The sequence below is a fragment of the Cyrtonyx montezumae genome, unplaced genomic scaffold (genome assembly GCF_038088225.1).
Source record: "Cyrtonyx montezumae isolate F1298 unplaced genomic scaffold, pur_monq_1.0 scaffold_25, whole genome shotgun sequence".
NCBI classification, from domain to species: domain Eukaryota; kingdom Metazoa; phylum Chordata; class Aves; order Galliformes; family Odontophoridae; genus Cyrtonyx; species Cyrtonyx montezumae.
In genome coordinates this window covers 10,355,276-10,381,479 of record NW_027071992.1, presented here as the reverse complement: position 1 = coordinate 10,381,479, position 26,204 = coordinate 10,355,276, and the positions used below count along the sequence as shown (strand labels likewise).

General features: G+C 36.4%; 2 protein-coding genes across 2 annotated transcripts; one reads left to right on the top strand and one right to left on the bottom strand.

The window, feature by feature from the left end:
* The first annotated feature begins 1,912 nt into the window (after window positions 1-1,912).
* On the top strand, window positions 1,913-18,177 carry CCDC152 (coiled-coil domain containing 152). Its single transcript, XM_065739960.1, has 8 exons — window positions 1,913-1,975; window positions 5,649-5,754; window positions 12,919-12,987; window positions 14,122-14,186; window positions 15,563-15,665; window positions 16,457-16,584; window positions 17,473-17,559; window positions 18,050-18,177. Exons 1-8 carry the CDS (start codon window positions 1,913-1,915, stop codon window positions 18,170-18,172), a joined length of 744 nt encoding a protein of 247 aa, XP_065596032.1. The 3' UTR covers window positions 18,173-18,177.
* An 85-nt stretch (window positions 18,178-18,262) lies between these two features.
* On the bottom strand, window positions 18,263-25,667 carry SELENOP (selenoprotein P). Its single transcript, XM_065739950.1, has 4 exons — window positions 25,441-25,667; window positions 23,489-23,701; window positions 21,684-21,801; window positions 18,263-20,034 (listed from the first exon to the last, which is right to left on the bottom strand). Exons 1-4 carry the CDS (start codon window positions 25,629-25,631, stop codon window positions 19,384-19,386), a joined length of 1,173 nt encoding a protein of 390 aa, XP_065596022.1. The 5' UTR covers window positions 25,632-25,667; the 3' UTR covers window positions 18,263-19,383.
* Between the last annotated feature and the right edge of the window lie 537 nt (window positions 25,668-26,204).

The window sequence follows — 26,204 nt, the reverse complement described above, 5'->3', positions numbered from 1 at the left end:
AGGGTCTTCCAAGAGTGAGCAATGAAGTAAGGTTGGCACCAGTGATAGCGCTTGTCCCCAAGATGGGTGGAGCTCAGAAAAACAGTGAGATGATTCGAAGTGCCTATTCCTGAGCAATCACTGTATTCACTTCAGATGTGCTGTTAAAAAATCAGGAGAACTTACTGGGCATTTTAGGCTATATATACAGTTTTCGGTGTTACATGAAACAAACAAACAAAAAAAAAAACCCTTAAATTCCAAAATAAGATCGTTAGCATTACATAAAAAATGAAAATGATTGTAAGAGATGAAGAGGAGGAGAGTAAATAAAGGTGTCAGTTTTGTGGCAGTTGAATACTTATGTTAAATCTTTAGCCTTCCTCTGAGTCAAATAAATACAGTTCAAAATAGGAGTGGGAGGCTTAAGAAAAATGCCTTTGGAGAACATAACATATAAATAATAATTACACAAAAAGTGATGAGTTTTCCTGCTGGAAAAATACAACATTCAAAATACAGCATATTATTTTTAATTTATTCTTTCTGTTCAGCAGGAGTTATATTCCCAGTGGCATCGTTGCTTAACGCTGCCAAATGTTTAGCACATCCTGTCTTCTACATAAACAAATGATGCCATGGAATATGAAAACACAAATAAAGCAGCATGCAGCATGGCAGCTCTCTGAGCTTCCATCCTCAGTCAAAATTCAGATGTTAAAACAATTTTATAAGCACGATAACATGGAACTGTGATAGAAAAATAGACAAGATAGTGTCCACGATATAGATTGGAAAGATCGGGGCTTGGCATCCACACTATACATTTAGATTATCAAATAAAACTTGTAATTATTTTACAGTATTGAATGTCCTAAGTGACTATTTCAAACTCAATTTGAACAATTCACTACACCATAATAACTATTGTAGGTCATTAAGATTACTAGCTTCGAAGAAAATCACCAATTTATCCCTCATTTCATTTTTACTTACTATTTGTAGTAAATAGACAGTTTATACGTTCCTACACAGAACTGATGATTTTGTCCAGAATATATGCTTTATCTGTTCTTGAGTTACTGTTTGATGAAGCCTGATGTCCAAAGAAACTTGAAATATTTTTGAAACATTCATATCTTTTCTTTCAGATCTACCTTGCAATTGCATGTTGAAGTTTCTGTAAGTAGAAATCCTGGAAAAATAGGAATTGTGTTACTAATCAGAAATTATACGGTTGTGCTTCAAAATATTGATTTTCACTAAGATGATGAGGTTTATGTGCAGCAGTGTCTCATCACTGATATTAACGTGGATCATTTATAAGAAAATACATTATGTAGCTTTAAGCCTGAATAACTTATTAGAGCACATAGACAGTTAAAATATGTATATTCTGCATTAATATGTACCCAGTAAAAGCTCCTCTGCTTAAGAAATATTTTTTAACTTAATCAAACCTAACAGAGATTCATGGTGCCTTTAAAAGATGCACAGTGGAGAACGAGTATTTTGAATTCAATTTTTTGCTTTTGAAAGTGAGGATAAGAAAAACAATATGTTTTATTAACGTGTAAAAAGAAGTAGCTCATATGTTTTAGAAGTGTCATGTGGTTTTACCTAATATTATGTCACTGTGTCTATGGAAGGGGATTTAGATGTATTTTTGAATTGCAACATTTTTATTTTTATTTTACATCATCTAACAGTATGGTAGTTTTGCTTTGGGCATTCTGAAATTAGTTTTATTTCTTAGAAATAGGTCTCAGGTTGGTTCAAGTTTAATAGAGAAAATCAGTTGCAATTTATTAAAAAGTATTATGCGCTCTGCTTACATTTATGCATAGGAAATCTTCTGAAAATTAACAGACCTATACTTTATATATGCAGTGGTCACTGGATGAAATGTTCTGGAAATAAATGAATCACAGCCATGAATAAAACCAACATGGTTGATGTTGATAAACTTTTAGATATCTTCTCAGAGATAGAAAAGGTAAGTGACTGGTCTGAAAACAGAGTTGAAATTACAATCTATAATATTTTTTTCATATTGTGCTTTTCAAGTGAAGGTTTATTCTAAGTACTGTCAGCTAATTCTTATTTATACACCCTGTAATACCAATGTTGTTTCAAAGCTGTTTGTATTAGCTGTATCTCAAAGTGATACAAGTGATTTAAGAGAATCTCGGAATCATACTGTTTCCTACGTTGGAGGGGTCCCACCAGGATCCAGGAGTCTAGCTCCTGGCTTCATACAGGAACACACAAATATTCAAACCCTACCTTCTGCCCTCTGGTGCAGACCCTTTCCCTAAGGCTGCGGCCCTCCCCCATCACAGTCCTATGACATTCTCTTGGGTCCTGTGGCTGTCACAGTGGGCCTGACACACCAAGGGACCCCAACAGTGCCTCACACTCCTTACCCTCTAGAACATTCACCACCTTCATAGATCTCATCAGAAAGTTCCCTGATAAATAAATCATAAATCTATTAAGATTTATGTCCTTCTTATATTGTGGTGCCCAACCTGTACCCAGTGTTCAAGGTGAGGCTGCACACTGCAGAGCAGAGTAGAACGATCCTTCTTGCAACAGCCTGTCAGCGCGAGGCCTGAGGCACCCCAGGGTGCATTTGTCTCTTTGGGCTTCCACAGACACTGCTGACACAGAGTCTATTCACAATCAGCCAGAACCTCCAGATACTTTTTGTCAGGACTGCTCTGCGTCCTCTCATCCCCCAGGTCTGTATATACAGCCAGGGTTGCTTTGTTCTAGCTGCAGAACCTGGCACTTGCTCTTGCTGAGCTTCATGAGGCTGGTGACTGCTCAGCCTTCCAAGTTGTCACAACCTCTATGCAAGGTCTGTGAAGTCTGAGAAGCATTCTTTTCTGTGCTAAAATTTCAGTGGTGCTGAAGCCAATTTTGGCTTCTGAGGAATAGATTGCAATATCTCTTTCTTACAGACACTTGCGCTGCTAATACTAGTATCACAGAGCTCTGCTGGACTTTTGCTTCAGAAATTGTTCCTTGTTCTAGAAATTGGTATTGATATAGAATGATAATCTGTTTTATTATTATTATTGTTAATTAAAATAATAATAATAATAATAATGTCATTATCACTATCATTATCATTATATGCATTGAACTTTCTATATATAATTTCTTAAAGACTGATCCACTGTGGAAAACTGGTACTGGAGTCGTAGAATCATAGAGTCACCGAGGTTGGAAAAGACCTACAAGGTCATCTAGTCCAACCATCCACCCATCACCAATAGTTCTCACTAAACCATATCCCTCAACACAATGATTAAATGTTCCTTGATTACCTCCAGGGTTGGTGATTCCACCACCTCCCTGGGCAGCCCATTTCAGCACCTGATCACTCTCCTGGAAAAACAGTATTTCCTAACATCCAGTCTGAATCTCCCCTGGCACAACTTGAAGCCATTTCTCTCATCCTATCATTAATTACAAGAGAGAAGAGGCTGATCCCCAGCTCATTACAACCTTCCTTCAGGTAGTTACAGAGCTGTAAGGTCTCCCCTGAGCCTCCTCCAGTCCGAACAGTTCCAGCTCCCTCAGCTGCTCCAGACCCCTCATCAGCTTAGTTACCCTCCTCCAGACGTGCTCCAGGGCCTTGATGACTTTCATGTAGTGACGGTCACAAAACTGAACACAGTACTCAAGGTACAGCCTCACCAGTGCTGAGCACAGGAGAGACAATCACTTCTGTGCTCTGGCTGGCAACACTATACAAGCCAGGATGCCATTGGCCTTCTTGGCCACTTGAGCACACTGCTAGCTGGGCTTGATCCCCCAGTTGTCACACACATGCCATGAGATCTTCCTCAAGACAATCTGCTCCATAACCTTCCCTGGCACTGAGGTAAGGCTGAGAGGCCTATAGTTCCCTGGATCCTCCTTAAAAACCTCCTTATAGATGGGAGTCACACTGGCAAGAACCCAGTCCTCTGGAACCCCTCCAGTTGACCATGAATGTTGGTAGATGATGGAAAGAAAGCAGCTTGGCTATCACCTCTGACAATTCCCTCAGCACTCTTGGATGGATCTCATTTGGCCCCATTGACTTGTGGCAGTTCAGGTGAAATAGAAGGTCTCTGACTCTTTCCTCCTGAATAATGAGGAGTTTATTTTGCTCCCCATCTGAGACTTCCAGGTCAGAGAGTAGAGTACCCTGAGGATAACTGGTCTGACCTTAAAAGACAGAACTTATGAAGGCGCTGAGAACATCAGACTTTTCCTCATCCTAAGTGGGCACTTTCCCAGCCACATCCACTAAAGAATGGAGATTTTTTGTTAGACCCACAGGTCACTTCTCTGGTAATTGATCCTGTTCAGTAAATACACACTAAAGGTAATAGAGAAGCAGTGCCTAAAATAAACGTAGTATTTCTCATGAAAAAAAAATATATATATACATATATATACATATATGTGTGTATATATATACATATACATATACATACATACATATATATATATATATATATATATACACACATATATATTATTCCACTTTCTATTCATACACATTACTCATGTTGATTCCCAGTGCTGGCATTCACAGCTTCTTATGCAAAGCAGGAAAAAGAACTCTGTGAGGACTTCTCTGAACTATACACTACAGAATTCAGAAAGATGCAGTTTATAACCAAGATCTTAGTTCTGCAGAGTAAACTATCAACTGCATAGTTTTTCAAGCCTGACATGTGATCTTCATGAAGGTCAATAAAGTCAAGTGCAAGGTTCTGTACCTGGATTGGTGCCATCTCAGATTTTGACCGGTCTGAGTGAGAGACTGAGAGCAGTCATGCTGAGAAGAATTTGAGAATGAAAAACTAATATAAGCCACCAGTGTGCACTTGCAATCCAAAAAAGCCAAATTATCCTGGGCTTCATCAAAAGAGGAGTGGCTGGCAGGACAAGGGAGGTGATTGTACCCCCTTTTCTCTGCCCTCATAAGACCCCAGCTGCAGTATTGTGTCCAGGCATGGGGATCCCAGTGTAAGAAAGATGTGGAGAAGTTGTAGCTGATCCATAGCCATGAGGGTAGTCAGAGGTTTGGAGCATCTCTCCTGTGAAGTCAGGCTGAAAAAGCTGGATTTGTTCAGCCTGGAGAAGAGAAAATTCTGGGGAGACCTCATTATAATTTTCCAATATATAAAACAGGCTTACAAGAATGATGGAGAGACCTTTTACCAGAGACTGTAGTGACAAGGCAAGGGGAACAGTTTTAAACTGTTTTAAACTGGAAGAGGTTAGAATTAGATCAGACATAAGGAAGAAATTTTTCACAGTGAGAGTCATAAGACACAGAACCAGCTGCCCTAAGAAGTTGTGGGTGCTCCATCACTGGAAGTGATCAAAGTAAGGTTGGACAGGGTTTTGAAACACCTGATTCAGGAGAAGATGTCCCTGCCTATAGCAGGGGAGTTGAACTGGATGTACTTCAAAGGTCCATTTTAAATCCAGAACATTCTATGATTCACCTTTTCTATGATAGAATTTCCAGACAGTCAGATAATAGAGGATTGTGACTGCAGTCTTGTTAAGTGCTAATTTTATATAAATTTAAAGCAAGATTTAAAACTTAAATCAAAAGATATTAGTATAAAATTAGTCTCTCTCCCATCTCCTAGAAAATTTCAGAAATTAATGAAGCAAACAAACAATTAGTTCTTCAGCTAGAAAAATCTAACAGCTTGTTAACATTAAGCCAGTCAAGGGAGGAATCTGTAAAAGAAGGTAAGGTCTTTTTTTTCATTCCTCCCCCCAAAATAAATAAATAAATAAATAAGCAGAAAGAATGCATTTTCTGAAATTCTGAGAAATACTTCTGTTATTTTCAGTCATACAAAATAGCAAGGATCTTATATACTGTGTGAAATGCAGTAATGCTTATTTTGTGGCATTTAATGGAATCTACCCTTCCAGCAACCTATTCATTAAGCAGGTGGCTATTGCAGAAAGAAATCAAACCATTAAGGCAGAGCTTTCTCTTCCTGAATATGTTTACTATGTTCAAAAATAGTTTTGCTCTGTGTTCTCTCAGTGGCACCCATGATAATCTTCTCTATAACATTTTCAGGGACTGAGGTTAGACTGACAGTTTTGTAGTTTTCTGTGTCTTCTCTCATGCTGTTTTGGTAGATGTGTATAACATTGGCTAGTTTATGGCTAACAATAACCTCCCTGGACTCCTGAAGTCTTAAACACAAGGACAGTACCTCTCACTCAGGTTCCCCCTTTTTGTGGTTTTTGAAGATGAGAGATTGTATCATGACAGTACCTTGCTCAGTATTTTCAGTCCTTCCTGATGTATCTTCTACGGAGCATGCTGATATGGGGCAGTAATCTGGGAGGAACTCTAATTTAAATCATTAGAAACATTCATTTCTCTATTGTGCACAAAAGACAATGAAGGATAGCCATTCAGAAACAGAGCAAGAGCCTTCATTATTAATGAGAACAAAGAGGAGTTATTTTTTATATGAAATTGATTTTAAAGACAGAAAGGAAAATGTTGACAAAAAGAAGAAATTATTCTTATCATAAAACCCATGGTATAAGAGATAATGAATACAAAAGAGACAATGCAGTATGTCAGAGCAGCTGGGAAGATTGAAGCAAGGACACTATCAGCACAACAGACTGAAAACAGATGGAAGTCAGAAGTGAGGTTTGGGCTATGTAAATTGCCTCACTACAATGAGATAAGAGTGAAATGACTTGAGGAGATAGTTATGCTGATAAAACGGGGGAGAACAATCTCTGGAGCTGTTTTGAAACACGTGATGGAAAAAAAATGTAGAGGGCAGAAGTCCAAGTAAAAATGCCAGAATAATCAGCATGAAATATGAAATAAAGTTTGGCAGCAGGAAAAGAAAACAAATCTTCATTATATATAATATAATATATATTATATTATATTTTATATATATATATATATATATATTATATATATATATATATATATATATAATCTTCATTATATATAATATAATATATATATATAATATATAATATAATGAATATATATATATATAATAATATTCAAGTTGCAGTAATTTACAAATTAGTAAGGACATAGATAGGATGCAGAAGTTTTGAAATCTGATAATTCTTGTCGAAGAGTAAGAGAGACTGCCAAGAAATTGGTAGCAATAAAGGAAAAAGTGAAAAGAGGTAACTTGAAACATAGTAGTACTTCCAAGAGGTGGTTCTGTAATCTACTTGGTAATAAGGCAAATAAGAGATGCCAAGGGCATAGAATGTATTTAGAAAATAAGCTGATTAATGTGTCTATATTCTCTTAGGTTAAGATGCTTACTAGTAAGGTATTCCAATTGAATTCTAGCACAGCACAGATTTAAAGTGTTTATAGAAGTATCATTTTTGAAAGACATTCACTAAAGGTAATCAAACAGTAGTTTCTCAAGCCATTTTTTTCAATACATTGCCATAATTTGCAGTGGGGGTTGTCAGAGAAATTTTCAGATAAACATGAGTTACTGTGTTCCTCAGGGTCAGCAGTGATTATACTGTTAAAAATACTTTGAAAGGACATTATAGGTTATCAAGAAATTACAAATTACAGTAATTGTAAAATATTTTCAAATCATTTCACCCTTTATTTTTAGAATTGATAAGATGGACCTTGAAATTTTAACAAAATCACTGTTTAAAATAGTAACATAAAGTATATTTGGACATAGTGCACTGTAAGTGCTGTGTCAGGTAGTTTGGAACTTTTGATAGTCAAAGCACTGTGGCAGTAAAAACACACTTTATTTCTAGTCAGGATATAGAGGAGCCCTGCACAGAAGTGGTGTGGGAACATCATCATTGATTGTTCTATTCTTATTCTGGCAACAGTTATCCTAGCAGACTCTAGATGTGAGAATGGCTTTTATATAATGACAGGGTCAGCTTTGGCTTAGAAAAGAGATTTCTTCTAGCCTCATATCCCAAGCCACTTCCCAGCGCCCAACATAGTCACAGTTTCCAACAGTACCAGTCAAAGAACTGATCCAAAAGCAACTGAAATTGCTGGATCTGAACAGCTGCCACAAGTCTTTGATGAACAATGTGAATGTGCATTCTGAATGTATGTACATTCTCAAGTTGAATAAGATTCTCAAGTTCACCTTGTTGCAAATTTAACACAAGAGTAAGAGAGTTTGTAGAATAGATAAACAACTAAGCCTTAGCAGTAGACCACAAAGTGATTCACAGAATAGCTAAGGAAAAACACGAGAGACCACATGTTGGTGAATGGTTCACATATGATTCCAAATAAACATGCTTCTTTCAGCAATGGCAAAGACAGCAAAAGCACAGTGGAAGGAAAGGGTGTTGTTCCACTTACCCTGAAGGATTAGTGGCTGCTAGGGGTGGTGGGTTGGAGGAAGTGGAATTCTGCTCTGGCTGAAAAACCTTACGTTAGTATGAGAAACTGAAATGAGAATAGCATTTAACAGACCCAAGAAAATTCCAAAAAGTAAAAGTGAGAACCTGAATGCTTCTTGACATCCTTGATTGCCAGAAGTCTTTGAAACTGTTCAAGATAAAAGAAGAGTGGGAGTTCTGAGGGATATGCAAAGGAGGAAGGAGAATATATAAAACTCAGTTGTGAGAGGAGTGTGAAACTCTTTATCCAAAGATAATGTAGAAAAAGATAAGCAACGTGGCAAGTGTGTACATGTTCTGGAAGATAATAAATGAGATTTGTTCTCGTTTAATATGTTCTTTGCTGAACAAAGGTGAGATTCGGGACTACAGTTTTTGTTTAGTGAAAATCACTGTGATCAACTTAAGATGGACAAGTCTGGTTTTTGTTGTTTTTTTTCTGCTTCTAAATGTTTCCTATAATAAGTGAATAACTGAGGTGCAGACTACAGTTCTGGATAAAATCTAGAGTAGTTTTTAAAAAGAAAGTGATTGCGTTATTTCGTCAGAAAACTGAAGATGGCTTTATTTTGTCTTAATGAATGGTTTTGGTTTTGTTTGGTCATTAATCACTTTCTTCAAATATTTCTTGCAGCAGCAGATATTGCAGCAGTGGATTTTGCTTCCAAGTAACAAAGATGAGACTGGCATACTGAATGACACAATTCCATATAGCATCTCCAGCATTATGTATTTGTTGACTAGTGTTTTGAAGGTGTTAAAGAAAAAAAAAAAAGCAATATTTTCGGTTACAATTGTGGATGGAAGAATTTGCAACAAATTATGAATATTAAACATGAAATAATACTGATTGGCTGTTCATTCGTTCTGTGTGTAGGGTGTATTCTTTACAGAGGTGGAGCCACAATAATGCCAATGATCCACAAAGCTATGACCATTTAGCAAAACTGTGTGTTTTCTTCCTTAATGTAGACAAGCAAAACTGCATGCTCAGTAATTTTTCCAGTCACAACTATAATTCAACATAAGAAAATTGTCAATACATTTTTTTAAAGGTAATAAAGATAAGAAAATATTCTTGAGATTAGGCAAAAAAGTAGTTTGCATCTAAATAGCTGTGATTCATTGTAAGACCATCTGCTGTCGCATTGTTTACTCCAATGCAGTGTATTTATAGTGTGTGTATAACTTTCTAGAATCTAGTACATTTTCAAAGGAATGAAAAGTCGTAATAGAACCTGTCAGAATAAATAGACATTCTGACCGAGCTTCAACTTTTGGATAGGATTTTTCCACGAATGCCGTTGATAAGGCGTCCAATACGAGTGTTAAGAGCTGACAGATACTGTTCCTATGCCCTTCGTGCTCCCCCTACTGCTTTTTTAGAAGAATGGAACAAGGGAATGACGGTGGCTAACACACAGCCGCGTCTCCGAATACGAAAAATACACTGGTTTTGTTCGTTTTTTTTTTTTTTTTTAATAAAATTACGGGATATAAGTATGTAAGCTAGCAACAAGCTGCGTGTATGTACACACAGAGAACTATTTTGTTCTTATTGAAACTTGTTCTTATATTGTGCCTTATTGAAAACAATCTTGGCAAAAATACTGTTGGTGAAGAGGTAAACATAATATTGATTACATAAAATTATTTGTTATGTTGGTGTGAAAAACTTCAATTACTGCCAAGAATATAATGACATCTTTATTTGATGGCTAGGAAAAAAAGTTGTTTTACAAAATCATAATGCTTGTTGCATTTGAGTTCAATCTGTAATCAAGATAAAAGCTAAAAGTAATAGTATAACAGTAAGATGCTATCTGTATAGCCAGTAAGAAGATTAATGTTTAACCTAGGTGGTTATAAAACCTTTAAGAAATATTTGTAAACAGACAAACAAAAAAAATGTACAGGTAGAGCATGTTTAAAGGATGTGGATCATTTAAGTCTTTAGTGTTACAAATTTTGCAGTTTTTGCATTCAGATGTGACAGAAATCACTTCCGTATTTCAGATGCGGATTGTAATGAAGTATCAGTATCCAAAATGTCCAAATTCAGATGCTTACTTTAAAACATAGGAAGTCCAGTTTGCTGAGGTTCCTTACCCATCTTACAGGCTTTTCGCTTATTTGCAGTTAAACAAATAATTTTCATTTATATGTAGATATACATTTTCAGTATGCGCTGTGACATAGAAATAAGACAGTGGCATACTAGGGTGGTCTTCTGACCTCAAAAGACACCTGCAGGCATAATAAGCTGCTTGCCACTGACTTAAGTGGATAACAGTGCCACAGACAACTTTAGGAGTAGAATCTGCTGTTTCAGAAGCATCCTACCTCATTCAGAATGAAATTCTGACTTTCTGTAACTAACAATGCTAGTGTTTTACCCCCACAATAAAGCTAGTGTTTTATCCCAAGATCATTATACCACTTTCTGTTCTCTTCACCTTCTTGTTATGGGCAGAAGCTGTATACTTACACGTATTCAAGACCAAGCATGATAATGACTAGTCATAATTCAAATACTATGAAATTAAGAAAGTTTGATTTGAGTGGGTGGACTCGCAGTATTCTTAAAGCATGGTTTCTTATGTCCTGCTCTGAGTGTCCTGTTTATCTGCCTTTCTTTCCTGCATGGTGTGATTGCCATCTTACCACCTCTGTCCTTTTTCTCCTTGCATCAGGCATTTCTCCTCATTGTTGATTGCTGCGCAACTCACAGTTCTATCATCTATATTGCAAGTGGTGCCTCTGTTGTGTTTTGCCCCTCTCATCCACATCTCAATTTCTTCCACTACTACTTTCCCAGTCTCTGCATTTTTTTTTCATAATAATAATAAAACAACTTTAACTACCACCACTGTCACAGGATGGAGAGACTGACATCAGCATGTACAGCAGCAGTAGTTACCTGCTGATATAATGACAAGTCTTGTTCAGTTTTTGGGCTATTTATCTGAGTCTTGAAAACTTAATAGCAAGCTGTAGAAGGTCTCTACAGGGCACATACAAACTGAGATTTTCTGAAGTCAACTATTTGACTGAATTTGAAATAGCCAGATTTTCAGAGTGAAGGTCACACAAATATTGAATGGAGAGTAGATCTCCTCCATTAACAGCTTCAAAGTACCTGTAAAGAAGAACAAGTATTTTTGGAATAATGGCCATTCATGTGATAAGAGGGCAAAGACATGAAAACGAATGACAAAGGACATTATAAGAAAGAAACATTTTTCATAGTGTCTAACGGATTTTTTCTTTATGTTCATTTTTTACTACCCTCACTTATGCAATTCAACTATTGTAAACTTATTCTTAAATACACTTACTTGTAGTTTCCATGCCTTTCTATGCTTTATAGTAATTTATAATCCTTACTGTATGCAAATTTTACATACTTAGAAGCCTTGAAACTAATGTTTGAACAAATTCTGTAACCCATCCAAACAATGTTTACATAGCTATACTAAGAAAACAATAACATTAATTAAAGATTAAGTAATAAAACATTTAGGCCCTGGAAGCATATCTTCAGGACAGATATTTTCAACAAGTTTGTAGGACTAAAACTGTGTAGCAGAAAATATTCGTTTAATGTAGAAATTTTTTTGGCTCTTAAACATCCTTTATTAAAATACATTTTCGATGATATTATTGCAAAGCAAAATTCCTCGGTGCTCTCTTCTTCCCTTTATAGATTGCGGAGTTTAATGGAGATTATCACAGAGGTTGCTCCCCTCTCTGGAAAGTCACAGTTGAATCCAATGCCTTATAGTTTACTATCATTTTTCAAACTCATCTTCTATAAGCACTTATATAAAGTGTTCAATACTTTTTCCAAAATAAACTGTAATTCCTGTACATACTAAATGTTTGCTCAGCTACTAACAGCAGGCTTTCATCTCCCATGACACTGACTATACCGAAATCCACCTCAAAAGGCAGAGACGTGGTATAGTAACATTGCTAAATAAATAAAATCTCAAATATGAAGTAATTTAAGTAGTTCTTACTGAAAAGCCCAACTTGAGAACAAAATTGTACAGATTCTTTATTTGCTGAATTCTTGTAGTCTACCAGTAGAAGGCTGTGAATCTTTAAGCTGATTTCTACAGTGCACAAGGTTTAAATATATAGGGTTTGTGAGACTTTCCTGCAAAATATATTCTTCTCAGAGGTTATGTAATTAAATAACGTTACCTCCCAGGGGGAAAGAGATTGCTGATTATTACAGAAGAGCTTTACATTAAGCAAAGCATTGTATTTTTCCCACTATCCAAAAAAACCCAAGTTAAACATTACTGAAAGACCAAAAAGAAGGATTATGCTTACAATTCTATTACTCGGAAACATAAATTATTTTATGATGGTTTTATTATTTTATAAAAATAATTTAAATGTGATGTTTATTACTTTTTCAATTGTTATGTTAAATTCTGAAATTAAAGTGGTGAAGAAATTATTTTCAAACAGTGGATTTTTCACTTCTAGAATGTACTACTCTACGGAATGTGATAAAGGGTCTTATACAAACTATTGAAAACCAGTGTAACGTAAAAGGTAAAAGAAAATTCTTCTTATATATACTGCACAATCATATTGTATAAACAGAGTTTTTAATTTTTTTTCTTTAAATCCAATGTGTTTTATAGAGAGAAACTCACTAGCATCCAGACAGAAAAGAAAGTATATCTAAAATTAATCCTGTGCAGATTTTGATGGTCTGTGTGCTTAGTAAATGTCTATTACTGTTATTCTGCCTAGAATCCACTCATAAAAGAAGTCCTGTCCCAGAAAGATTTTGAAGTAATAGTTAGATTTAAAATCTTTTTTCAGCATAGCAAATGAAACTTCAGAAAAAGTGAGGAAGTATTACTTAACCACTGAACTGTATTATTTTAAAGCATTTGTGCAGTTTTTGTTGAAGTGCTTTGTAAAAATAGAGTCTTAATCCTCATCTTAAGGAGGTTGAAATTTGGCCATTATCCATAAATTACTGATAATTGCTCATTGTTATTTTATTTAAAAAATAAAAGTACTCACAATATTTCTATACGTCATATATTAACATATTTTTATATTGCTGTTTACTTATCATATTCAATTATATACTCATTCTTTGTTCCAGGTACCTTAGTATAAGAGTTAATAAAACACTAAAAATTGAAGTAGGTAGCTGTTTTTAATAGTTAGAAAGAATCTGTCTAACCAAGGAAGCAGTATCTGCTTTCTGTTTCTTGTTTTTGAGGTACCGCTTTTCAATTTGTGTATTTGCTATCACTGTAGACAGGCTATTGGGGCCTACACAAACTGACTAGGTTCTGGTTTTGAGAAACAAGCACTTAAATAGTTGCACCTCCTAATTTTAAAGTATTATTAATATGTTAATAATCTTTTGTTTTCTGAGCAAGTTAGCTTTGTATCTGGGTTTTCTTGAATGCAATGGGAAACAGTTGCTAAAGACTGATAAATGCAGTTCATGTAGTAATGCATGTATATATTACAATTATGCAAGGAATCTTCTTCAAAAATTTGTATAGACATTGTGTATCTCTGTAAATTAAGATTATCATGTCTAGAAAATGTTTGGTCTCTGTAGTTCAGACAAGTCAAAAAAATGAAAAAATTTTCTTCCATACTTCCCTGCATCAACATTTACCTCTTAGTGCATTGTTCTTTTCTGTTGTTGTTTAGATGAAAACGATAGACTGAAAGGAAGCATTCATTCCTTGGAAGATAAATTAAAGGCTTCTGAACAGGTTTGTCAAAATGATCACTCTTTAATAGGAGGAATAATAATATTTCTGTCTTCATTGAAGTAGTTCATTTACATTTTTATTCTTGCATTTGCTACTAATCACATCACTGTTTCACTTTTCCTAAAGTTTATCATGTGTGAAACAAGAAAAATTGTTATAATCACAGTATAAGAGAGTTTCACAAGAACTAAAATGTCAAAACTACACACAGCTGAGAACTCTGGCTCAGTCTGAGATACACTCCTTTTTTTTCGACTTCCTACACATAAATTTTTGATAGTCAAGATATCTGTTCTACTGCTAGGTTATCAAGTTCCATCTGAATTATGCCTGTAGTTTCTCTGTGAGTAAATGCTGTAAAGAGGGTAGGTCCTCATATCTCAAAATAAATCCCATTGCTGTCCCTGTACTTTTTGTCTATCATCTCATTCTCGGAAAGGAGGTAATACTGACAGGACTAGTCACAAATTGTGCCAGTTCTGTTCTTTGACTGAACATCTGTTACCTGTGTAGGATTAGGAATCTTACTGTTAATTTTCTTTGTCTATGTTTATAGCAAAAAATCTATATTAAACTTTCATACTAATAGAACTGTTATCTCATCAGTTTGAGAATAACTAATATGTATTGTATATATGTATGTATGTATATATACATTTACTGAATTTTCCTAGTGATTTTCTGAAGCCACTTAATTGATTATCCTGTACATGCTCTTACCACCAGATGGTAATTGCCTTGGCAGTGCCTCCTAGTTAGTGTCTATCTACAACAGAAGGCTCTGATGAGACCTTGGGAGTAAGCACCTCTGCACTTGCAGTTACAGCAAATTACTTGATAGTTCTGGAGTATTTCTCACTGATGCAAATTTAAAACAAGTATGCTCTCACTATTAACTTGAATATCAGGGCCAACAGCGTTAATACCACTGATGTTTCCACTGCTGCTAGTGTGAAGTTGTGGAGTCCTTGGTATTAGCAATCTGAAATACTTTAAATACAATTTTTTGTCGCACAGTTCTACAACCTTAAATCTATACGAGGAAAACTGTAATTATCTAACCAACTCCAGAATCATACCAGACCCTGCACTAAGGAAATGAATACTACCTCTCCATTTACTCCTTCTCTTAATACAAGCAATTTATAATTTTATTTTAACAGATAGGTGAAATCTGCTACATTGTTCATCTGTAGCTTTTCACTGGTTTAAGAAGTGGCTGGACATTTTAGTATTGAACGGAATAAAATAAAACAAGTACTGAATTATAGAATTATAAATAACTGAACTATTCTGTATATTTTGATATGAACATTGTGCTTTGCAGAAGGCTTTATAAGCACAGAATCCTGAAGATTTTCATGAACATTTCACAGGAATACAAAGATCAGATTGAGAAACTCACAATAGACATTCAAAACAAAGAGGAAGATCACAAATTAGAAATAGCACAGTTGAATTGTGAGATGAGGAAAAAAGGTAAGTTTTCTGAAGCCTAAGAGCTATACTTTGTCTAGTATAAATGCAAAAATAATAGTTCAACTTCCTCATGGAAACATGACTGGAAAACAGTTTTTACATAGAGTCCAGGTGTATTACTGACATAACAAGCAGACATGAAAGCTAGAAGCGGATGTTGTCAAACTGAATTTTATCTTAACTGAAGAGAACAGACAGTGGCAATGAGGTAATATTACAGCAACACAGGATGAGCAGAAATTCCAAATTGAGTAGAACGGACACTGAGAACTTGCACATAAAGATCTGAGAGAATAAAATTTGGGGTTAAGTACTCATTGGAGAATTGTTTCGAACTTGCTGGAAAATTGATTTAGGAAGGTTCCTAGGAGGGCGTTTCAGCTATGCCCGAGAAGAGCAGGACTTTTTGCTAATAAATAATGCTGCCAAAGGAAACACCTGATTGCAGTACTGATTGTTTTTCATTATGGAAATAGGCTCAAAAGTAGGTCTTTTTGGTTACTCACTTAGCTGTAAAAAAGCAAAACGAAGTTTTTAAAAAACATGATGCTGCTTTAATGAGATTCAATCTCACTAGTGGTTCCACTTAGATAACTTTCAAGTATATATTTTGTTTGACAGAAACTGTTCTGTAAAATGCTGACCTGCCACTCAAGAAAGCTCTGCAATTTGGGAAATGCTCTGTTTTTGTTTTCTTATGTTGTTTTTGTTTGTTTGTTGGTTGGTTGGTTTCATTTAACCATATTATAAAATTAATTTAATCAACATATTTGGTGCCACTGTAATATTAGCTGAAGCAAAAGAGATGGAGTATAGAGAACAGATAGAGAAAAAGGAACAGGAAATACTAGAGCTAACCAGGCAGCTGAAAACTCAAGATGAAGAGAAGCAGAATGAAATAATTAAACTGCAGATAGAGGTATGTGTTATGCTGAATTAAAGCTTGATTAGGCATTGAGTAAACTTTGAAGACTGTAGTGAAAGAGACTGTAATTAGTGCGTAACAAAGTAATGTGATGGAACCTAAGCATCTTAAAAAGCAGTCTTTAGAAGGATCAGTGGCACTGCTTTCTCTTCCACTATGGCATCTAAGCAGATTCTGCTCAGAAATCTGCACTTCTAGCTACCATATAAGGCTGAGTTTTGTAGTGTTTTTCCTTTAAATTATTTTGAAAATGTTGAGACTTTTTGTCCTATAAAGAAATCAAAACAATGTTTTCTATTCATTTTTATGATTGTTTCTGAATGCTTGAAGATTTTTTTTTTTTTATAATTGCCATTCTATAAATTTCCAAGAGTTTTGAGTCATGGAATTCAACACGCATTTCACAGCTCAGTCCTCACAACAGAAAAGTCAAGGAAACAGTTCAAACCTTTCACACACTAAATAAGAAACAAGGTGGGAGAGCGTTTGGGCTGAGATATCTGTAGTATGGGAGGGAAGAGGCTTTTAGCATCCTTTCCATTTTACCCTCCTGCACACACGAGACTGTGGTGCTAAAGAAGTTTTCATTTCAGTAGTGTTCTTTTTATCCAGCATTTCAGAAATAGTTACACATAGCTTAGTGGAATTAGAATATTTGAACTATTTGCTGTTTGTAATATTTTATATTATTAAGAAATATAACCTGTAATTATGTTTATTTCTAATAAACTTAATTGTCCTAGGACTAAATTCTAGATAATCTTGCAACTTCCAGATAACAACATCCACTATAAGAAAAGAAAAAAAAAAAAGTTTGTACTATTTAACATACATTTTTTCCTTGTTGGATTGTTAATGTTTTCTCTTCTCGGGTTCTTTCAGTTCAACAGTACATTGGCAAGAATTCAGAACAAAACAACAAAATCATTTTCGGATGCTTCTGTCTTGCCACAAAGTATTTACCGAAGGGTATGTGCCTTAATAACCAATAACCTGCAAATACTGAGTACTGTCACAGCTCATTGTAAGCAGCAGCTCTTTTGGCTGTTACTGTGTTTCATTTGCAAGAACATTTTATTTGGGAAAAGCGGTTCCATGACTTAGAGGATTTAAACAATGTGCCTCATCAACACATCTCTCCCATGCCTAGATGATCAATTCCAGGTCCTTTTGCAGTGATACTGGAATAGATAACATTTTTTGTGCGCATTAGTGGCTTTGTGGAATGGAAACTTTGTAATGCCACAGGACCAGGATTTGTGTGCCTGTGTATGTGTGTGTGTGGGGCGGGGAGGGGGAGGGGGTTGGGGGAGGAGCTGCCATCTTTTTTAATATTGTGACAGAAATTACCAAGGAAAAATATTCTTATTAGAATATTTCTCATTAGCAATAGTACACTGTGTTGGTCCGTAATCCTATCTGATAATTATGAAAAAAGCTTTTACTCATATTTTTACAGAAACTACAGCACCTCCAGGAGGAGAAAAACAAGGAAATTCAAATCCTTCGAAACACCATAAGAGACTTAGAGCAACGTCTTAATAAAGGCCAGGATCTGCACTTGAAACAGAGGAGGTTTTGAGTAAATAGCATAAAACATTTCAGTATGATATCATAAGAAACTGAATATTTAAAACCGTGCACTTGAGAATAAAAACAAAATACAAAGAAATGCTGAATATTTTTTATTGAAAAGTCTCTTGTCAAATATTCCAAAGGCATGCATTTTGTTTATATTCAGTACTACTTTCTTGCTAATCAGCATTCACCACAAAAATATTCAGTTTTCATAGGGGTAATAATTTCCCTATTCAATCATCATTGATTATGGCGTACACTTTCAAAGCAGCTTTCCCTTCCTGAACACTCTGCTCATCCCGGAATCCTTTGAACAAGAGAATTTTTACTTCAACATGGTTAATCAAAATTAGAAAATGCTAAGCTACATACAAAGAAATTATAAAAATGTCAGTGGTATATTGCCTTACTAATCAATACAGATTTAACAAATCCTGTACTGTCACAAGCGAAGAAAAATATCAAACCAAGATTGAGTTTGTCCTGTCCCTTACTTGATAGAGGCATTGATTCTGCACAAAGAGTTGTTAATATTGCTTCTCACGTCAGACATGAACTTATTGATTGAGTGGGATTTGACGAACTGTAGCTCTGTGTATCAGTGGAACCTGGTACTATACCTAACCCACAAACCTTAAGCATATGGTCTGTTACTTTAAAACAACACAGTTACTGTAGTATCTTACACTTGAGATAAAAAGTCACTTTGCTTCTCTGTTTAGCAATAAGCTTTGCTTGTACATAATGTGTATACCTACTTTAGGAAAAAAAGCCTTTTGAATATATCCCCTCTTAATTAAAAAAAAAAAAGATTAAAATATCTCTTTTGTTTATCTTCTGTTCTTGATTGCAAAATATCGAACAGGAGCCCCTAGGTCATAGTTTATGCTCCTGTCTTCACAAATGCAAGCAGAATGTTAGAAGAGAAACAAGAAAGACAAATTAATCAACCACACAGACACCTTTCCAATGTAACTGAAAAACAAACTATGGGTTAATCCAATTCCTTTATAGTAAGAAATTTTCACTGATGGAGTTTTACAAGGTCTTGCAAAATTCCAAGAGCACTGCTCGTTGCAAAATTTTAACTCTACATCTTTGTCACCTTAGTCTAATTTTTATGTGGGAGCAAGAGCAATACATAAGCTGATAGTTTTTCCAGTCTTGCAATTAAGTAAATGTAGGCCATATGATTCCCCTGCATTTTTAAAGTGCTTAGTTTGTTTTTCATGCTCAGTTTGCTGCCCTTTCCTGTCACTGTCAGGTGTCACTCGTCTCACTTCCTCCTGCTGCTGATGACTCTCAGGCAGCAGTGAGCAGACGTCACTGTCAGGACTCAGTGATATCCTCTGCTAACAGCTGGCCGTGTCACCTGCATGAATTTGGAAGTGCTCCACGACACTGTCAAGTGATGGAGTTTCCTAGCTCTTCAAACAAAAGGTGTCGACAGTGACAACATCAGCTACTAGTTGTTGAGTCTGATGCTGTCTGCCAATTTCAGGTTAACTGATTTTTACAGATGGTTTTCCCCTTTTTTCATAGCTTTGTAACACGTGGAAGAACTTCCACGCCTTCTCCTGGAGGAAGAGATTCTACCTGTTCATGGCTACCTGTTTGGTCGTGTCTGTTGTGGCTAAAAATTCTGTGCCGCCGACCATTGTGAGGGTGACGTCTTGGAGATGCAGAGGGAGCCTGATGGTTCTGATTTTTTGAATGACGACTGCCCTCACGATGGTGGTGTCTGTGCCTGTGCAGCTGGTGGTGACTATGTGAATGCTGACCACTTGGTTCAGGTTCAGGTTCTATCCCTGCTAGATTTTCGTATTTTTTAGTGATGTTTTCACATATATCATCAATATCAGGATCCTGCAAAACAGAAACATTGCATTTAATTAATATCTTGTAAGTAGTTTAACTAAATATTTTTGCAGTACCTAGAAAACCCACACAATGAAATTTTTGTTTATAAATATTTTTGATAAACTAATGCAGCAATGCAAAGTGTGAGCTAGTCTGTATTTCCTTCCTGAAAATAATAAAACATGTAGCATTCTAGCTTCCAGTGAAGTCAAGAAAATAACACAGACCATCCAAAAAGTCATTTCTGTAATTTCTCCATGCTGAAGGATGGCAGGGAGTGGAAAGCCAAAAATGCTGACTCCAGGAAAGGAATCTATAGCGGCTTCTGAAAGGTCGTGCAATTGCAAAAGGAAAACCAGGAAGAAACATCTGCTTCCAAAGTTTGTCACTGAGGCACAACAATCCTCTGTAACCCCTAGGTCCCCATCTTAAATTGGGATTTTTCTTGGTTGTGTTCTTGAGCCACAGATAGGCTTGTCAGTGGATTTTTGGAGATTTTTCAAGTAAAGCTAGGTAAAACAGTCAGCAACGCACACTCAGTTTCTTAATGTCAAAGTTTAAATTATAAAAGAAAAAAAAACAAACATTGAAAATAGCAAAGATTATTCTGGTTAATGCTCACAGTCACCCAAAAGCCACTTAAAATCCCTTTTTTTTATGTTTAACTTTTAACCTGGCTGGATGTAATTCTGTGAAAGAGAGGGCAAGCAATATTTTCTGTCACATACTCTTCGTGTTCTATTTCAGTGCCCAAATAGTGTGTTCATCAGACCACACGATTCCAGCTGTGATTATCTGTGTCAGCACTGCAGGCTGAAGGGTGAAGGAGGCACACAGGTGCCCTGTGCCCCCTGAACAGCATGTAAGGTGTTTAGCATTGAAACACATTGAATTGTTTCCCTTAAGGGTATCCCAGGAAAAAAAATAAAGTGATTGTTTCAGAATGTTTCTCTGCTGAAGAATGATCTGAATGTATCAAAAATAGTCATGCTTTACAGGACCACCAGTAACTAATGTAGAATTTTTCAAATTTCAATCAAAGCAATTTCTAATTAAAAGTATTCTTATTCTAGGATCCCATATGTAACCTGCCCAGGGCGTGTTAAGCTGGAAGCTGTTTGATGGGAGCTAAAATTCCTCTTGATGAAATTCTTCAATACCTGTCTGCATTCCATGATAATCCTTACAGTAGTTCTGATATCTAGTTACATGTAAAATTCAGCTCCTCTTTTCTTACAGTAACAAATGCCTCCTTGTATTACCAATTTTCAAAGTAACTTTTGTATACTGCTTCTAAATATAAACCAAAAGGAAATGTAACTCAAACCATCTCAAACGTTTAAAAAACAAAGTACCTACCTCTCCCCAAAAACTAAAGTAGCTAACTTCTCACTATCTGTATGTAATTCCACAAACAGCATTAGCATTCAAGATTACATTTAGATTTCTGAAAATGGTTTTCAGGAATTTAAACAGTCAGTCTATTCAAAATTAGATCAATTTTCAGTAATACTTATATATTCTCTGTCACAACTCATGAAACATGTACATTCAAAGTTTTCTTTTTTGATTAATCATGCTAGCAAAGATTCTTAAGTATCAGGGTTTTGTTTTTTTTTTTTTCGTAGTATAAATAGAATGAAACAAGAAAATACCGTGTAAGAGCAATTTCCACATTTGTTTTCACAGTATGCAATCTTAATAGCTTCTTCTACATATTGGAAAGACAGGAAGGAATATGGAAGACCCAGGTGATACACAAGACGACCGCATCTAAGGAGAGAAAGAACTTCATGGTTACATATACACAAAACTAAACATCTCTTAAGTATACCTTATTTTACTTATGCCAGTCCATCAGTGCTGTGCAGTCCCACGGATACTGTTTTTCTCACAGTAAACTGCAATCTCCACCTCACAAACTTCTTTATGCTCAGCTGCTTTAGTACATGTGAAGTCTGCTTTCTAAGGGATGTAATCACTCTGCTGGCGGGAACTTATAGTTTATCTGCACTTAGATTACCAAAGGTATACATTAGCAATACCTGTCTTCCTAATGAGGAGGGCAGTCTGCACAGGGATGCAAATCACTACATGGTTATTGTATCCAAAAAATCACAGATCCACAGAATATACCAAGTTGAAAGGGACCCATAAGGATCATCAAGGCCAACTGCTGGCTCCACACAGGACCACACTAATTTCAAACACTACGTCTCAGAGTGTTGCCCAAATACTTCTTGAATTCTGGCAGCACAGGGTGATGATCACTGCCCTGGGCAGCCTGTTCTGTGCCCAGCCGCCCTCTGCTGAAAAGCCTTTCCCTAACCTCCTATCTCATAGGAGGAGTGTCTGAATGCAGCCTATGTGCTTTCTGATTGGAATAAACCATCTACATTAGTAATTTAGCATGCATGGGGGTGAGTTTAGGATAAATATTTGCACCATGTCTGTATTTTAATATTCTGGTACGTACTTAACTGTACAACTGGTACTCTAAAAGCAGCTGCTATAAATGTGGAAGCTGTATGCAAGGGCATCTTGGTAAGGAGGCATCTGCAATGTCAACAGAAGGTCCTTCAGCCCTACCTTTAAACATCTGCCATAAATATCTAGGACCAGCAAAGAGTACGACATAAATTCCTAGAGTCATAAAAGATTACAGCCCAACTGTTGTCAAACCAATTAGTACTGGAGGTGTACACGTACTCAGTGCATCAACAGTGCAGAACTACCTTTCAAATGCTGTGAGCCAGGTGTCAGCTTTGCAGCTCCTCCATGGACAGCAGACAGCCTTTATCTCTTTGTCTGTCACACAGCAGCAGCTTTCCATACTTCAGTACATTTGCTGCCTAATATAGCTAATTTATCTAATTTCATTATACTACCAAAAAAATAATAGCTCAATAACTTTTAATTCTTCATTATGTTTCAGTACAAAGACAGAATGTTCTTTACAGTAACATAATAGTAATTAAGATGAGCATTTTAGAATAGCTCTCAGATATTTTTCATCACTCCAGAAATAAGAAATTGGGATTCCAACTAAACGGTCATTACTGTTTCTACCAAAAGACACCTGTCCCAGAATCCCGTGATCAAAAAGCTAATTTTCCCATAGTTCTAAGTTTTTTCATTCAGCTACAGGGCACTTTCAGCAACGCCAGTCAAAATGTTCTGATGAGAAGTCAAGTAGAATTCCTGGGTTGATTTTTCTTTCAAACACATGGGTGTACAAAGTTGTTAGAGAATAAAAGCAGCTTAAGATCAGAACCATTTAAGCCATCATCCCAAACTTATTTAAGCAAAAGCAGACTTCTCTTATGTAGCTTCCATTTTCCAGTAAAAGCACACATGCAGATTGGTATCTTTGTTGTGAGGACATTTTAATGAATTAACACAGAGGTCATTACTCTAAATACATGTAAATATTTTCCAGTTTTTCACTCTAAACACAAACCTGTCATAGATAAGAAAATCATCCTTGTTTCCATTTAAAGTAGTCCAGACATCAGCTTGGTGATCATCTTGTTGGTAGACAGCAATGTGGTCTGAAACACTCTCCTGCAGGAGGTGAAATTTTTTCTGGGAATGAGGACTCTGATGGTTGACAACCACGTATGAGATATTGACCAGTCCTTCATTCTCTAACTTCACTCGCAGGTCCTCCAACCTAGAGGGGAACGTGAAAAAAAGAGGACTACAAATCTACAGGCAATCACAAGAGGTTTTTTCCTTTGCAATATGAAAATAAGTTATTTGTCACATTCATCAAAAGTTAATGTGCTCCACATTGCTTGCCTTAGAGTGAGTCTTTTCTCCTCTCAGCAACAGTCTAATACGATTAAAACGTTTCTTGCTCTTTGCTGTAAGTATCAGCTCCTTTCACAACTGAAAACGTTGAAGTTCTTTTCCAACATAAAGGAATGCATGATTCTTCATCTCTAGAGGTCCCTTCCAACCCCTACAATTCTGTGATTCTATATTGCCACCAAGTCAGACTCAAGAAAAGTTCACGTGTCACAGCTCCTATCCTTTTGACTAGGATACAGTACTAAGTAAAGCAGATGTTATCAGACTGAATTCAGTGTTATTTTCATGTCAGCTCTTTCACACTCTTCACATTCTTACAGAGAGTACTCATGTTTTTACTTAAAGGCTGAGTTTTGGGTCACATAGTTTGTTAAAGAATGCAGAGTGAATACATCAGGAAGATGAATAACAAAGGAAGTAAACCTACAGCACAAGGCCAACAGCTCTCCCTCTCATCTTGACTTGTCTACGTTCTGCAATAGCCAGAAAGGGACATTACAGCAAAGGGTCAGCAGCTGAGTCAAAAGAACAGCTACAGAATGTCTTTGTGACCCAGTTGGCTTCAGCATACTTCTGAGTATACTACAGGATTACTCCAGAAACAAAAACACTTTCATGTTTTCACTTTCTGGATGTAGCCTTAGAACTTCTAAGAATACAGCCTTTCTAAAACGCATAGAGTCAAATCCAGCTACTTGGAAAGACAACCACAAAGCCAGAACTTTGCCACTGCTCTTTCCAAAATCCAGCTCCTGAAAAACTTGCTAAGACTTTTGTAATATGAAGCTAAGCAGCCTGGAGAGTGAAACAAACATGTTATTACAGTGATCCTAATCAAGTTGTGAAACCAGCACTATGAATTTTTATGCCAAAGTGATTTCACAACCACTGAACCAAAAGTAAGCACTGCAGGCAATTCGTGTATAGGCCAGCTCAAAATTATGTTCCTATTGCTGTTACTATCATACTATCTATTTATACCAAGGTACATTCTAGAAACTGGAGCACCGAAGTCCTAGGTCTTGCATGAAAATGTAACAGTGATGATTCCCTTAAATGTTTTACCAATTTTTTGGAGGGTTTTTCCTTTCTGTATCTTCTGAATTTTTTGTATCCAGAACCTATGAACAGAGGCAAATGAAAGGTACACATTCTGCTTTTTTCCCCCTGCAGATTTTACATAAAGAGGCATGACTGTGGGTCTATTTCAGGTCTTCAAGCCTTGTTAGAGAATTACGTTTCTTGGCTTCAATGCCTTCCTATGTTAACTATTTGCTGCTAATCAAATCATCTCTCTTGACGAATTGCTCCTGTGCATTTTTGGTGCATTTTGGGTTTCATTAACATCAAGCTCATTGTATTTTAATGTTGTAAATATAACCTGAAGAGATCTTGAAAGGACAAAGCTGACAGCTGAAGAACTGGAGCCGCTGGGAAATGGCCTGGTCAGAAGGACCAGGACACACAAGGCCGTGGTAATTGGAGGAAGCTATAGCTTGTTGAGTGCACCTGTACTCGAGTGCATGTAATATCTTCAGTTGGCTTTACGGAATGCCCACTCGTGATAAAGCAGAAGCTGGGAAGGAAACTGGTGCTCACCTGGAAGCCTGCAGCAGGCACAAGTATCAGCTAGCTTGGAGAAGAGCAACCACTGCCACCGACCCCCTGGAGTTCAGCATCGGGCTCTCCTCCCTGATGTGCCATTCCGGAGGCTCCTGGCACTGATGGCTCTGTGCCCCCCCTCCTGGGAGGAGGCACAGAACCAGGGCCAGCCCCAGCCCTGCCCACATGGCTGGGCCTATCTGAAAAGGAAGAAAATAAACAAGATGAGATCAATGCCTGAACAAAGTCCAGACGCTGAAATTCCCACACAAAACGCAGCAGGATACTGATTCCAGTCACTTGAAAAGAAAACAACAACAATAGACTTGAGCCATTATGTTTGCTGCCTGACCAAATTTATCTCACTTAGCAGCAGAGTTCCTCTGCAATAAATTATATATATTTTTTAAAAAGCTCAAAAGAACTGTTTGCTTTTTTTTAATTCCACTAAACAGACTGGTCTCCTTGGTTGTTAAAACAGTGCTGCTGGGCCGGTTTACACCAGTAAGAACCTATGCACAAATCCAACCACTGACTTAAAAGTAATGGCACCAGCAGCACATTTAAAGCAGCAAGTGCTACAGAAACGAAAAGTAAGATGAAAAAAAAAGACAGTTTCTTAGATGTCAGTTAGTAGCACTTGGGCGCCATTGGGGAAGAATAAATAAATAAATAAAAATAAAACTTAAGGCATGCAGTAGAAACAAGCTTGCAGAAATAGGACATGAAATCTCAAGTTCCAGGATTTGCCAGACCTTATA

Excerpts from the sequence above, each read along its gene's own strand:
- CCDC152 (XM_065739960.1), top strand. The coding sequence starts at position 1,913 with ATGAATAAAACCAACATGGTTGATGTTGATAAACTTTTAGATATCTTC. Across the intron at positions 5,755-12,918 it reads GGAGGAATCTGTAAAAGAAG|AATGTACTACTCTACGGAAT; the intron begins GTAAGGTCTTTT and ends TTTCACTTCTAG. Across the intron at positions 15,666-16,456 it reads TTGTGAGATGAGGAAAAAAG|CTGAAGCAAAAGAGATGGAG; the intron begins GTAAGTTTTCTG and ends CTGTAATATTAG.